The 15,774-nt window shown below is 41.5% G+C and overlaps 2 protein-coding genes across 2 annotated transcripts; both read right to left on the reverse strand.

Moving 5' to 3' along the window:
• Positions 1 to 11: 11 nt before the first annotated feature.
• On the reverse strand, positions 12 to 8,813 carry LOC109465995. The gene is made up of 15 exons (XM_019763502.1): positions 8,678 to 8,813; positions 7,957 to 8,060; positions 7,620 to 7,688; positions 7,078 to 7,273; positions 6,568 to 6,717; positions 5,996 to 6,127; positions 5,245 to 5,452; positions 4,806 to 4,980; positions 4,311 to 4,415; positions 3,635 to 3,873; positions 3,101 to 3,230; positions 2,574 to 2,825; positions 2,054 to 2,248; positions 1,447 to 1,653; positions 12 to 1,113 (listed from the first exon to the last, which is right to left on the reverse strand). The coding sequence occupies exons 1-15, from the start codon at positions 8,769 to 8,771 to the stop codon at positions 670 to 672; spliced, it is 2,700 nt and encodes an 899-aa protein (XP_019619061.1). The 5' UTR covers positions 8,772 to 8,813; the 3' UTR covers positions 12 to 669.
• Positions 8,814 to 9,212: 399 nt separating this feature from the next.
• Positions 9,213 to 15,378, reverse strand: LOC109465997 (ZZ-type zinc finger-containing protein 3-like). Its single transcript, XM_019763504.1, is given in 12 exon segments — positions 9,213 to 10,665; positions 10,792 to 10,892; positions 11,096 to 11,134; positions 11,242 to 11,343; positions 11,842 to 12,000; positions 12,213 to 12,323; positions 12,561 to 12,662; positions 12,970 to 13,127; positions 13,528 to 13,672; positions 13,925 to 14,063; positions 14,437 to 15,296; positions 15,298 to 15,378. Coding segments are annotated over 12 exon segments (2,154 nt in total). The 3' UTR covers positions 9,213 to 10,508.
• Positions 15,379 to 15,774: the final 396 nt, after the last annotated feature.

Consider the following 15,774-nt stretch of genomic DNA (forward strand, 5'->3'; position numbering starts at 1 on the left):
AGAGTTCAAGGCACAACCATAGTTTTAGAAATAACACTGGTATTTTAATGGCAATGCAGTTCAACTTCATCTGTGATGAAGTGTACATATTCTACATACAATGTACATGTATTTACAAAGCCAGCGGCATGTTTCTGTTGCACAGTTTTATCTAACATACTATACATACATTCTCTAGTCAATAAATAGCATAGCTAACAATCATAGCTAATAATAGTTCATTATGATGAAAGCTTTTTAAATTATACTGCAGAGCAGTTAGGACTCATGGACTTTGTTTTCATTACAGGTATTCAGTAACAGTTTGACAGATCTGAAATGGTTCTGGGTACATGTACTACCTACTTAGGCATGCTGTACAGAACTTCAAATTCACATCACACAGAGTCTCTCCTTGTTAATAGGAACAAGGTTCCACTCATTGAATAAGGTGACAGGCACAGTTAAACTTATGCACAAACACCAAAAAAGCTCAACCCATGGATACCATTGATTGTTGTAATCACCCTTCATGACAGATCATTTGTGACCTGTTACACAAGGTCATATCAGGTTATCTAATTTTCCGCAACAGTGCAACTTCACAGAAGTCTTTGATAATGGATATTGCTTTATCAATTTTTATTTGCAAATTTGTACATATTCTACTTTTATGTGCTAACAATCAGGCTAGTTGATGTTGTTGAGATTCCCAATTTGATTTTGGGTTAGAAGTTGAAAAGTGTCCACAGACAAGAAAGAATCACTGGGTTCAGAATTGCCTGTTGCTGCAACCCCCACTAGTCCTTGTGTCTTGTCGCCTAGCAACCACTGCTGGGGCATCTGGGGGTTGGCAAGTGATGACATCTGCTCCACTGTCACAGTCTGTGATTGGTTGGCAGCATCAGACACCATTTCTGACGGCTGCCCTGATTGATCTGCTTGCTGTGAAAGATTCAGTTGGTTTGTTGCCGATTGGCTGGTGGATGGCACCAAGGAGACTTGTGATTGGTTTATACTCCCAGTCCGTGATTGGTTGAGAGTTGAAACATCCAAGTTGCTTTGCTGATTTGATTGGCTCATCAGGTCAGCTGACTGTTCCCCATCAGTCAAAGTTTCATCCACAGAAGATGTCTGGAATAAATAGAACAAAGTATTTAATCATACAGAACTTACATTGTTTAGATAGACCAGTACAAACTTTAAGTTTAACTTTAACCTTACACTAATAAAGCATGTTGGCAGAACGTATTGTGCCTATGCAAAACCCGATTTTCACGGTTTTCGTTTGTAGGATATCTTTTCCGACATAACATTTGGAAACTACAGACGGGATGCTAACCTTATATGAGACATTCTGCTGAAGTGCTATGCACAATACATTACGGATTTTGCACAGGTGCAGTACGATCTGCCAACATGCTCACTAGTAATAGAATTGGCAACTCCTAATGTTGTAAGACCAACCTCAAATGGTGAGTCTGTGTTCTGTGTGGGGAGTGCCACAGATCCGATGGCCAGGCCAGCTGCAGCTGTGGACGTCTGCGGAGTGAGCGCCTGCTGGATGATGAGGGCCACCTGCTGCGGAGTCAGCTGCTGCAGGATGTTCTGGGACTGCAGGGTCTGCGACGGCAGGGGGGTGGGCAGGGTCTGGATAATCAGCTGGGTCGGCACCTGGGGGGACAAAGGGAGGTGTATTACTGTCACAGCTCTTATGGTTTCATCCATAGCATTTTGTTTGTTTCCTGAGGTCACATAAACTTGATGCTTTGGATCATACACTTTACTAATACAAAATCTGGTGAAAAAAATTACGTACAATTTAAGATGTTTTTTGTTGACAGTTTCATTACAACTATAACATACTCTAATAGCTTTGCAGGCATCTGTAGCTTTATTGATGTACTACTGGTACTATTGTCCATCAAACAAAGAGAGAAGAAATTGCATTCAGAAAAGATAACACACTCAAAACACACAATCACACACTATCTGGTGAGTGTCAAATGTTCATGCTTTCCTAAAAGACATCACACACATCAGTATGGTAACAGTAACAGTATCTAAGTCTCACCTGTGATGTGCCAGCAGTAGTCTGGTGTACAGTTGCGATGTTGACGTTGGGAGCCTGGGTGAAGTTGTAGCTGGTCATCTGTGCGGTGTTGAGGAGGTTACCGGACGCTGCGCTCTGTTGGGGCTGGGTGCTGACCAATGGCAACGAGGTTCCGGTCAGCTGGGGCTGCTGCAGCTGGATGGCCTGATTCTGTAACTGAACGTTAAAGATCTTTAATCCTCTGTCACTCTTATACTTATAGTAAGAATTCAATACACAAGAAAACTGTTACTCAAGAAACTGGACAGATTTCGAAAACGGCCAGACCTCTCAAGTAGCATCCACTACTTTTCTTCAGTCAGTATCTCATTGCCTTGTCTGACATTCATTGATGTAAGAATTCAATGGTTACTTTGATCGCTAACTAGCAACTAGCACCTTTATAAAGTGACTGCTGGAGACAGGAAAAGAGTGCTACCAGTTGATAGAGAGCCTCCTAGTGACTTTCAAAAGTACTACAGAAATACATGAGAAATAGCACCTGTTGTCCCAGGCTGTCTGTTGCGATGAGCACCTGCTCAGCAGCCGAGTTCTGCAGCACAGACGACTGCTGTGCCACCTGGCTGCCGACGTTCGTCACCTGCACCTGCAGCTGCACCGGCTGCGACACCAGCTGTCCCGACGGGTGCAGGAACTGCGGCTGCAGCACCTGGCTCTGCGTCATGTGCAGCTGCTGCTGCGCCAGCTGTCTCTGCAGGTGCTGGATCTGCTGTTGCTGGATGTTGATTTGTGCCTGCATAAATTACAAAACAATTTCATTCCACTTATATTTGTTCAGTTATTTGACATAAATGAATGTATAAGATCGTGTGGAATTTGGCCCAAAACCTATTGTGGGTTCAAATCCACCTACATGTCCCTACATTGTACAGACCTAAAAGTGATGCTTCATTTTGTCCTATCCTATGCTTTTACTCTCAGTCTACATTTCTGAGTTCCAGCAAGTCCTCAAGAGCACAGGCAACAGTGCCATCTAGCAGTGCACACCAAAACTGCAGCTGTACTCACATTAGGAGGGAGGTGGCTGAAGTTGTTGGGGATCTGTGTGGCAGGGATGGTGATGGTGACTGTGTCTGACCCAGACGTGGCCACTGCTGACATCTCCTCCTTCTTCTTCTTCTTGGGGTGCTCTTTCCACCTGTAGTGAGTGAAACAAGAAAATCCTTTATCTCACCTGTATATCAAAAATCTGTAAAATGGGGAAATTCGTGTTAAGTGCTTTTCCCAAGGACACAATGTCTGGGTGCATGTCCGGACATGTCTTGGTCCAACCCTGGGGTTTGAACCTGGGTGACCTTGCTTGACAGTCGGAAGCTCTACCACTACACCACACAGATGCCACTTCTGTACTTATTTTCTTTTTTTTTGTACTTCAATGAGGAGTCTATGACGAGTCTTACTTTTGTTTTTTTTTACAGATTCAGACATTTTGTTTGAACAGATTTCAGACAACATTGGAACAATTATTCAAGCTAAACTTTATAGTCAGCTCACGCATTTCAACTACATCACTTGGCCAGGTAAAATACAAGCTCCCCGCACCATTTCTTCAGCCCGTGTTGCGGTGGCTCCCTGTCCCCGCCCGTACGCTTCATCTGGTCGTTGACCCTGCCAATGGTGCTGTGACTACACCCCGTCACCCAGTTGATAAACTTGTAACAGTTGGAGCGGGCTCCGCCGGACGGAGTCAACATCTCCGCCAGGACCCTCCTGGCCTCGATCTGGCCTGACCTGGCGCGGTCTCGCCACTGTTGGAGCAGCCGGCCATGGGTGAGCGCCATCTGCGAGAAAACAAACAAGTCATCACTTTATACATAAACTTTATTGCACAACAATTGTACAAGGCACAAAGTATTGCATTTACTGGTACATAACTAGAGTTCCATAAGGCAAGCCTACCTAATACAAGTGTGTGTATGGGATGAGAACAGGCTGTTACAATCATCAGGAATTTCTAATGTCTTGATATTCTTTCTTATACATGTATATGTATAGGATCAAGATAGGGATCAAGAAATCATACTGCATGCTTCAGTACTGCTTTTAAGGATTTTCTCGATAGGCCACTGCAAGGAACCTTTTACCTCACCAGCAAAAGAGTAGAACGGACAAAATGTATGACAAAGCACAAGAGTTAAACAGGACAAAGTAGCAAAAGAATAGAAGGGATAAAAATGTACAACAAAGTAACAATTGGACGAGAAGCCCAGAACTTTACCAGGACACAGTTGTCCACACAGCAGCGACTCCTGGGCAGGTCTTCTATGGACCTGAGCTGTCCCAGGGCTTCTTTTCCCTTTTGTCTCTCTTTACGCACTCCTTTCTGCAGCAAATACGGAAAAACAACACCTCATGTCAGAAATTGTAATACCTGAACAAAAGATAACTTCAGTGAAACATGTTACTTTGCACCCCTGAATTTTCTAGTTGATAAAATATTTCAAGCTGAAAGTAGAAACTTTAAAAATATATTCATAGATATAATCAGTTCTATACTACATGTATATCATGGCCATTACTATGTACTTTTGACAGCATAAAGGCACAGATATCAAACAAGTAGTTTTGGATGGACAGAAGAATTCCAATTTCAGATCACAACTTTTTACAACTCAAGTTGCGACAACAAGTGACAATTTGACGTATTTTTTTCTTTCAAACAACACAGGTACATGTACAATTATGGTTTCAAATCAGACACTCCCAACTTTACCTGTGGATCCGTTTTCAGCTTCTTGTGCAGGAAGTTGTTGGAGTAACAGAGAACCTTCTGCGTGGCACGCTCACACAGCTTTATCTGTTCTCTCAGGATCTTACGGTTCTTCAACACAAAGTCCTCGAAGGCCTGCGACTTCCTCTGACCATTCCCCAGCCCTATGTTCCTCGCTCTGTAAAGTTTTCAACAGAAACTTTCATCTTAGTATAATTTCAAAATTTGACTCACATTTTCAGTGGATGTGTAATGTATTTCTGAATTACAAATCATTTGTATTTTTAATTTTTGACAATGAAACTGATCATTACAAGGCTCAGCACAGGCTGACAAAGCTGGTAACGGCTGACCCACAAAAAGTACAGACGTAAAAGAAGAAAACGAACAAATGAATTAAAATCTACTATAAAACAGATGAAGAAGACATTTCTTCACATACCTTTTGGATCTAGGCTGCCCGCTGGGGTTGGTGGGGTCACCAACGACCTCGTAACATTTCAGCTGACTCAGCTGTTTGGCCTCCTTTAACATCCGCAGCAGCTGATTGGCTCTCCTCCTGGACTCCTCCATGTTTCCCTCCCCAATGATGAAGTTCTGCATACAGCCGCACGCCTTCAGCTTGAAGTGAGGGCAGAACAACCTCTCCGCTGGAAATACAAGAACATTCAAGGATATATTAACAACACTAGTACTGTACACGTGGAGCACGTCGGCAGAATGTACTGGGCCTGTGCAAAACCCTGATTTTTCACAATTTTCGTTGGATGTTTGGTCACTGTTGCATCAGTATTTTGCCTGCTGCAGAGGATATCTTTTCCGACATAACATTTGGAAACTGCAGACAGGATGTTATCCTTATACACGCAAATACGACCTTATATGAGACATTCTGTTAAAGTGCTATGCAATACATTACGGGTTTCACGCAGGTGCAGTATGTTCCGCCGATGTGCTTACATCTGGAAATGTTCATGCTGGTTTTATCTTCATGGCTTTTGGGGTAACCAGAGAAAAAATAATGAAAAAATATGCATGCCTTTAAAATATACCACACTAGCATACCACAGAATTACGTCATCATAAACTTTACCGTAACACTCATCTTGCTGACTTTTTCTGTGACTTGCCAGTCAGTAGTTTGTCTGAAAGGTGTTAATGAATACAGTGTGTACTACATTACTGAGTGTTACCTTCTGGATCACTGAGGCCCTCTGCCAGAGACAAGGCAAACTGCTGCGCCTCCTGTAGGTACTTAGCCTTCTCTACCTCGTTGGGTAATGGCCGTTCTTTCCTCGGTCTCTTAGGACGATTGAAAGCTAAACCTGAAGAAAAATTCAAACTTTCATCAATTCTGCCTTAAATATGTAAATATGAGTTTAATATATCATTTCAGTACTGAACTGAGGCAACTGTTAATAAAGAAAGGGATATAAAGTAAAGTCATTCAACAGGGTAACTTCTTTTCAGACTTATGTTTGCAAAGTAAAGAAATTCAAGATAATACGAGTTTATGCTAGCTTACATCACACAAATATACTTAGGAAGGAAACATCATGAAGACACAGACTGAAGTCGTATATTCTGAGGTAAATAATGTTTTTTGTAAAGGATATGTCATTATGTGTGTGTGAATGGGATGACTCTTACCACAGATATGTATTGTTAGCTTATATCATGATAAATATACCTAAGAAAGAAACACCATACTGATTTTCAGAAGTAGTGTTTTCTCAATTGATTTGTTTGTAGGGATGACCCTTACCACAGGCGTTACACAGTGTGAGCATCCTGCCAGTGATGGGGTCTATCTTGTGTCGGGGGCTGGGGTTGGCGTTGGTCAGCTTGGGTTTGTTCCCTCTGCGCGTTGGGTTGGTCACGTACGGAGACTTGCACAGGTCACAACAAAACGATTCTAAAAAAAAAAAACAACAGAGTTTGTTGATTATTGTAGAGATTACCAACAAATATCTCGTAGTCATATGTGCTGAATTATGAATGGATCCTTTATGTTTAGACAAAATCTAATGTGCTAATATGCCTTACGAAACAGATACAAATTGACAAAATGAAATGTAGCCTAGCTAGAGTTAAAACAGTCTGATCTTGTAAGAAAAGGTGCACTGAAGTGCTGATACTACAGATTACAAAAAATGGGTACATTTTGACACCCTACAATGTATAACTGTGGGGAAACCATTTATCAAAATGTGTAAGTTGTAACTTTTTTGAGTTGTTACAAATGCATCAAAATGAATCCTTTTTGTCCACACACCTGCCTCAGTATCAAAACTGCCTCTCCTCCCCGCAGATTTGCCGGGATTTGGATTCTTCCGTGGTCTCTTCCGCTTCTTTGACATGAGAAGATCGTTATCGGGGGACAGCGGTCGGGGTTTCCGCTTTCTCGCGCTCTTCCGGATCACGTGGTCGTCCACATAGTCTGCCTGCGCCATGGACAGGAACAGGTCTCCCTGGGAAAGGAACAGGGATGGATTCTCACTTTAACACGAAAATTATGACATGATCAACTACATTTTATGTACCTTCAACTTCAAATAGGAGTCAAAGAAAATAGTTTTGCCCTTTAGTTCCATAACTGCATCTGTAACTATCTGTTAAAACCACCCTTTGGCATAACACACCATCTTCACAGGCACTCAGCATAGCCGCAGCTGGTTATATTACACCAAACGACTTGTCACACCTAATCTTTTAAATTGCTCATCTGTTTACTAATGTTTAAAGCTATCTAGTGACGATGACCCAGCTGTACTTGGTGGCACTAAGATTAGAAACAAATGCAGCAGCCAGACATACTTGGTTAGCATGGCCTGCCAGTCCTGTGACATTCTCATCATACAAGTTCCCACTTCCCTGGTCTGCATCCTAGAGGGGAAAACACAACAGATTATAGCAGAGACATTTCTGTATCTGTATCAGTATAACCGGTATAACCGCCCTTCCGTGTAACACACCACATTCAGTTCTTCACTGGAACTTCAGTTTTATATTAAGTTAATTTTCCAATTCTATCTCATTATTCGGGACTCTACAGAGTACTGTTGAGTTGGGATGAAAAAATTTTAACAAATTCTAAAAGTAAAACCAAAGCATACAGCATGGTTTACATTTTATCACAGGTAGGACTACAGACCTCTCCTGTATGGTTGCCGTCACTGTTGGAGATATCATACTCAGAACCATCCTCACTGCTGCCAAAGACGTGTGCTTCTGTCATCGCTTTCTTCAGCGGATCATCTGCAACAACGAATTTGTTGTGTCATTCTGTTTATTTGGTTATGGAAAATCTTAATCTAACACTTGCAAACATATCAAGTTTTAATGTTTAAACATTGGAAAAGTTTGGAAATATGTCTATCTTTTAACTGTAAGTTTCTGTTAAAAACAGGGTTGAAAGTTTTATTCCTTTCCAGAGAAAATGCGACTTTTTTTGCTACAACCCAGGTTTCACATCAAGTGGTCTTTCAGCGCCCCCTAGCAGATTTGGTGTTGTCTGCAAGTGATTTTATAACAGAAGAGGCGGCAGCTTGGGATATGCATATCCGCGACTTGAACTCAAATATTTTAGCATCAACAGTTCGTCACCAAGTACGTTTAGAACTGTTATGACGTCTAAATCAATTGTAGTATTTTATATACAATTCTAAAATGACACCGAAAGCACGGCAAAGTTGAGTCTCCCGCCATCCACCCACACACTCATGAGCGCAAGGGAGAATTCGCATAAGTGAAAGCCAAAATGAAAGGAGAAAATACATTTCCATACCACGAGGCAGCACATATTTCGGCGTGATCTAGAAAAGCTGGACGAGAATGACACCCTAAAATCATGCCGATGACTTCTTTGTTCTTACCCTCGTATGCAGATGGGGCTGTTGTGTCTGTAAGACAGGACGAAACTGCCAAAGCGGCGTCATCACCCAGGCAAAAGCCCTCGGCGGACGCCATTTTTAGGTTCTCTTTACCTCACCTACATTGACACTTTATGAATAATTAATTACCTTCTCGCATGTCATTGGCCACATGTCACGTGACATGAAGGAGTTGGATTATTCCATTATTAGGAGGGGGTTGGTCACTTCAGGCAATGCAACCTGTTCTCACACTCACAGTTACATGTGTTCTTGGTGTACGATACTCAAGTTTTTATACTGATAACTTCCTATAACTTTAATAGTTTGGTTCTGGAATTTTTCCAAAAATCAATGAAATGATGAAAATCAATATATCTAGGTCAAAACGGTTGTCATTTTCCCAGAATTAACACAAATAGAGGTTCTATATTTGTGACAGGAAAATGGAAGATGAAAATGTATCTTGCTATTAGATCTCCATATACTGGAGACTTCCTGTGCCAATTATACAGTACAGCTACTTAATGATAAAAATAAAACACAACACACGGCAAAACCAGATAATCTTATCCCTCTAATATCATAGGTTTTCTGGCCACTTTTTGTTTGCTCTACATTCATTTTATTGGTGATACTGTCTATCCAAGGCCTAGAAAGTTAGTGAAAATATCAAGAAACATTATCATGAAACAAAGACATACAATGTATAGCCATACAGTATATCAGATAAATGACAAAATATCCAAACTTGCTTTTCCTATGACAATACAGCCAAAAGAAGGTTATAGGATAGAGGAAGGACAGAATGGAATTTTCAATGCTGGACAGATATCACATTACCATAGCATAGACATTTGGAACACCTGCACTTTCTTATACAAAAGGAATTATCACAAGTCAACTTCATGAAATGACCAACAGCAATTATTAAATACAATACATCTGAGGAAATAGTTGGCCTATGCCTGATTCTTCTAGTTTGTGTTTTTGGTTCAATCAATAGGAATTGACATAGAGATTCTACCACAAACAGAGGAAAAACAAGTGACACATACAAATGTATCATATGAAGCAACACAACACTTAACTCACACTTGTCAAATATATATGTTTTGGAAAGAAACATTTAGTTTAAATAAATCAGACTTTGAGTTTTCTAATCAATCATTCTAGTTAATGTTATGCGGGCATGACCCTTCAAAATACTCCAGAAGTTTATAAAGACTTTGTAAAAAAATTCAGACCTGTTTCAAGGAAATAATGCAAACTGGCAACTAGTACTAGTACTTCTTTTTTCAACACAGATAATCAGGAGACAGCTAATACAAGTACACAGCATTAATTGCACTACAGTATTCACTTTGGAGGAACATAATTCAGAAAAAAAGCAGTAAAAATGATGTGAAATGGCACCACTATCTTATATATACTACATTTTGTGTTGGTTAGATACATTCTTTTCAAATATAGATGTTGGATAGAGAAAATGATCCATAATTCCACAGTGAAACTGTTGATAGAGTCCCCGACAAGTTGGCATAAGTTGATAGGTTACCTGCTGCTAACTTAGACACCAGAACAAGTTGGAAAGCTAACATGAAGGGGAACTATATGCAAAGTCTTCCACCTTGCCGTGGTGTTACAGCGATACAAAGTTCTACATTGTGAGTAGTTTATACAGGAAATAGATAAGGTAGCTGGGTGAATCTGAACAGCAAGAGAGGAATCCTGCCAGCCCTGTCATAAAATGTAACATCCCAAAGTGCAGCTATCACCACCAATGATATCTGGGATTGTGGAACTGTACATTGTTCAATGGGGGGTGGTCAGGTCAGGAGGTGGAGGGAAAGTAGTTTGGGTCGAGGTAGTTGTAGTCTCCAGTCTTGACAGAGAAGCGTGTATAGTCCATGTCCATGTATGTGTGTTCAGACATGTGAGAGATGGGCTCCAACCGGTGGTAGGACTTGTGCACTTCTGTCTCGTGGTCACTGCAATGCAAAAAACAGTTGGTTAACAGTTTCAACAAAAGTCTTATAGGGTATCTGATTATAAAGTTGTCTACATTGTGTGTTAATCAGAGGAACAAGTTTTGATATGGATGGATCAGAGCTTACCAGTCCACACAGTCCTGGCAGAAGTCCACAGCCCGGTCAGTTGGACAGTCCAGACAGTGCCACCTCACACCCATGATGGGGTCTGACTCACAGCGATCACACTAACAGGGACACAACAACATTCCAATGATTGAAAAAATAGAATACAAACAAAATAAACATTTTTACTTTAGACTTACACTTCAACTTACAGATGTCAATCAATGGAATTTATTCGACATGCAATCTGGGACATGAATTACAAATGAAGTTGCTAAACAATGAAAATTAAAGGAATGCCATCCATAGAAGGACCAAATCTTACCCTATATCCTACATGCTGTGTAATTCCCAGGGACTCCTCCTGTAAGGAATAACCACATGTTAAGCAAAGGCAAATATGACCAAACATTCTCATGAACAAACTCTACAACATTATCTATCCTCTGGAGGAATTCCTGTAAAGATTACCTGCTTCCTCCTCCGTTCCTTGACCATCTTGAGACGTTTGAGCCTCATGAGTTCCCGATAGTCCTCCGTCTGTCTCAGCTCTACTGGCACACTCTCATCATCCTGCAAGAAGGCAGTAAAAGTTAACATTTCACTTTTTTTTACTTTACACCTGTAGGACATGTACCATAGTGCACATGGGAGGCTATACTAGTATTCTCTGCATATCTAGATCTGATGTAGAGGTGACAATTTGAGTGAAATTAGACTGATATGGAGAATTGAAATGGTCCAGAATGCACAGTATTGTCAAGGTTGCTCAAGCAGCCTTCCTTTAACATTGTGGGAACTAATAAAAAATAACTGGTTGGTTTGGTTTTCTTTTAATGCCCACAATCATTCTGGCATACTCATTTTCACCTGAGTGAAGTGAGGAAAGTCATGTAAAGTACCTTTCCCAAGGGCACAAGGTTGATGACTTGGCAGGATTTTAACCCAGGACCTCTTGGTTCTGAGCTGAATGCTCTGCCATTATGTCACATGACCCCACATAACTGTGTATGGCATATATCAAGTACAAGAAAGTCATGCTTTTAGTACATGAAAAAATCTGTAACTTACAGACACATCATCAGTTTCCTGTTCCCAGTCCAGCTGGCTGGTAGACTGACTGGTGCTGTCGTCATCGTTATCAGACATGTAGACAGGAGGCAGGTGTGATGTCATGAAGGTGGAGGGCTGGCACAGGGCCTGCCGGAACACGTCGTGTCTACGGTATTTCTGGTGAAAAAAAAATTCAGAAAAATGTTGAATACGTTTTGCTGATGAAATGCAAAACACTTCATGAACCCCTGCAAAATCCAAAATAAGTTGTTGAAACAGGCTAGCAATAGAAACAAACTGTAAGACTCTAAGATTACTTTTACAATATGTGCTAAAGGAGGAAAGCTGTTTTGATTGTGTACATGTATATACCACACATTGCCACCTACCATGAAAGGTAACTTTTTACTGAAGGTGTGATTGTTGGCTGGCATCCTGCCTGGTATGGGGAGACCTGCCTTGGCCAGCTTGATGAAATATTTCTGTACACGACTCGCAACCTGCAACAAAAAACACATCATACACGTCAGTAATCTGTACATGCTTGATTTTCAACCACTACTAAATGAATGGTAGTACATTCAACCAGTCCTAAATGAACTAGTAATAAATGAATGGTAATTGTTTCGTGTATCCAAGGGCTAGTCAGTGCAGAGATCTTGACATGGTGTCCAAGTGAGTTGTCTCCCATGTTTGGCTGTTTTGTTGTGCTTGAGTTATTTGTTTATTTTTCCCACCTGTTTTGCCGTCCTGTTCCCCAGGGCCTCTGCGATCTTCTGCCACCTGCGAGCCTCGATCTCCTCAGGTGGGAACACCTCCAGCAGGTACTCCAGCTTCCTCTGGCAAAGGAACAAACAGCCATTGTAAATTCTGCTCACCTGAAGAACTATGTACAATTTCTAGAGGACCTGTTAGGTGGCTTTTATGAAAAGCCTACTGCAAAAACAACTCTTTGGAATCGGGTTGGTGTAGTTTTCTGTAATTTTTTTGTGGAAAGAGGAGAAAAACTTTGCTGTGATTTTCTTTCATGTACATTTTCCATAACATGATTTTGAAAATGGTCAGATATTTTAGATGGCATCCACTACTAGTACCTTTCATCAGTAACACTGATATTTTGATACTCTCTAACTCCAGTAGCTGTACCTGTTCCTCTGTGGTCCACAGCTGGTTGAAGGTGGCAGGTTTAGATGGCCCCCTGAGCCGGCCCCTGACGATCTGTGGTCCGTCCTCCGCTCGACTGGTGCCCTGCTGGGAGCTGCCCTCCCCGTAGTTAGACGCACTGTCTGATGACGTGATGGTCGCTAGAGTTTAAATGACATCACATGTAGTAGTAGTAACAACAAAGCCAATAGATTACAAGGAAAACTGGGTTTTCCACTTGTAATTACATACTAGTGTATGTGACAGTGTGTAGAACATAGGACAATTTTCGAATATCCCAGATTGTAGATCTAGAGGTTTCATTGCCTTCAGATGATTGGTGAGGTGATCTGAGAAAAGTGCATGAACATAAGAGATCATAAGAGTTGAAGACAAGGAAAAAGTGAAAAGACAGGCAAAGGTACTTGGACATTACTCTCACTGACTGACTCATTCACTCTGATAAGATTGTTCAAAACCAGTCCATGGCACTAACAGGTGTACCTGTAATACTGTAGATTCCATTGAATAAGTAACCAACCGCCCCTCTGTGCTACCCACCTTCAGGCTGCCTCTTGGTGCGTGTAAGATGTCTCTTGGCTGGCATGAAGAGACTGGGGTCCACCTTCCCCACCCAGCCTGCATAGTTCTCCCACTGGATCGATGGCAGGTTCAAGACATTCTGGGGCCTGGGCAAAGAAACAGCCTGGAAAAACACAATACACAATACAACTTAGCACTGTCATGAAACAAAAGCACATTAAAACTCCTTGCAAAATCTGTGATAAAAATAATCCTTTTATTAGTTTACATGTGTACTGAACTTTGCTTTGGAAGACAGAAACTGGTCTCTTGTGGAGCTAATTTGCCTTTCTTTCTTCTTTCAACAGGTCGGGTTTTAATATGTATTACTCTGTGTGTTGGAAAAAGATTGTGTTATAAGGGACCCAATGCTTACATTGCACTGAAGTTTCTCAACAAAGTCAACAGGATCTTTCATGGCCTCCTCCTCCTTCACAGCCAGTCTGTCAATATCCTGCACTGCCTGGGAACGTTGTGCCTCCAACATGACAAGTGTCTTCAACATGAGGTGGTACCTGGAAGCACAGAAGTACACAATGCTTATGTAGAAGAGACCCCTTGCAGGAACAGGAAGTACTGCAACACATGTTACCTGCTGACTTCCTGGTTTCATATGCATGTCATTTTTGAAAAGAAATCTATGTGGACTATGAATACTCTGCTCTAGCTTGAAAAAAATATCAATGGGGTTTTCGTAAGTGACAATAACCTAATTGTTAACCTATTAGTCATTAGGTTTATTACCTTGTGCATGTAACAACGATTAGTGCCCCCCTCCCCCATTACCTGATACTACTTGACATGCATATGCATCGAAACCTTACCACAGTTTCAATGGAAAGGCTGTGCCAAACTATTCAAGATGACTGGAAGGCACAAACTACTTACTCTTTGTTGTCTTTAAGAGCTACATGGTCTGACTCAAAGTAGAATGGTTGTGAATAGTCCTCATTGTCCAATTTCCTATAGTCAACAGTGGGAAAAGAATCGTCCACTCCTTCCTCTTCTTTAGACTTACTCTCGCCTCCCGAGGCAAGAAGCTTCTCTTGGTCCTGTGTTACTACTACTACTCCATGTTCATTGTTTCTCAATGATGAGTTGAGTTCTGAGCTGCCTGATGATGTGTCCTTGTGTTTGCATTGGCTAGTGCCTGAGCTAGTCTGTGTTCTACATTTACACAAGTGTTTTGTCTGTTCTGATGATACAGAAGCTTGTATGGATTCATCCTCAGTATTTTTGGTACTACAGGCTATGTGGTTTCCGCATACAGGTGTTTTCCCGCAGCTGCTGCAGGTGCCTGCTGATGATTCGCTGGAGTCTGTAGGTTTGACAGAACCTGAGGAACCATTCATACCATTCTCTACCTTCCCATCGACACTATTCTTAGCTTCCTGCTTTGTGGTCTCTGTTTTAGAGTCTGCGTCGAAGCTTTCGTTCAAGTTTCTTCTGACACGTTTTGGGTTTGGTGAGGACGCCTGGACCGGAGACACCTCCTCTCTAGTCCGAGTACATTTTGGCGACTGAGCAGCCTTCCCACTCTCGTTTCTCGTTCTTGGACTCGTCCTGGATTTCGGGCTGGAGTTCTTGCTATTAGCAGCAGTTTGGCGCACAGTTGATTGTCTCGTGCTCTGCTCGTCCACGCTTGCGGATGAGGCCGTGGACGTCCTTCGTAACCGCGGCGAGCCATTGTTAGAGGAGCCGGGGCTAACCTCACCGCTAACCGTACGCGATCGCAGGATCCGTCCCTCGGGAAGTGTTGCCCTTGGCAGGAGAGTTCTTGCTGCCCCGAGTCCCTGCCTTGTTGGGGCTGTGGGTTGATTTGGGCCTCATGCTCTATATTTGGTAGCTCTTGGTAGACACATGGAACTTAAACTTGAGGAAAAATGTCAAAATTCTGGAATAAAAGAAATACAAGGAAATCAGTCTTTACATGCATCTTTAAAGTAGTAAAAAACATTATATGTAATAGAAAACTGTAGCTCTTAATTTAGTTTGGCACAAGTATATGTTGCCAACATATGGCACAAATAAGAGGATGTTATGATTATCAATAGTGTCTCTACTTCCCCCTTTTTCACGTGTTCTCAAATGTCTTACCCAAACCTAAAATAACATGTATCCAGATTAAAACAACCACAAAGATTGTACTTCATAATATCTGCAGAAAATTTAATTCAGGCCATTACTTATGAATTCTTCCAAACAACACTGTAGTGCAGTTTTATT

Source organism: Branchiostoma belcheri, unplaced genomic scaffold (genome assembly GCF_001625305.1).
Source record: "Branchiostoma belcheri isolate BF01 breed outbred unplaced genomic scaffold, Haploidv18h27 scaffold16, whole genome shotgun sequence".
NCBI classification, from domain to species: Eukaryota; Metazoa; Chordata; class Leptocardii; order Amphioxiformes; family Branchiostomatidae; genus Branchiostoma; species Branchiostoma belcheri.

What these genes read in the sequence shown, in the direction of transcription:
- LOC109465995 (XM_019763502.1), bottom strand. Translation starts at nt 8,771, where the DNA reads ATGGCGTCCGCCGAGGGCTTTTGCCTGGGTGATGACGCCGCTTTGGCA. An exon ending in CAGTTTTGATACTGAGGCAG is followed by an intron (nt 6,718 to 7,077) that starts GTGTGTGGACAA and finishes TTTTTTTTTTAG; the next exon opens with AATCGTTTTGTTGTGACCTG. An exon ending in GTGTGGACAACTGTGTCCTG is followed by an intron (nt 3,874 to 4,310) that starts GTAAAGTTCTGG and finishes GTTTTCTCGCAG; the next exon opens with ATGGCGCTCACCCATGGCCG.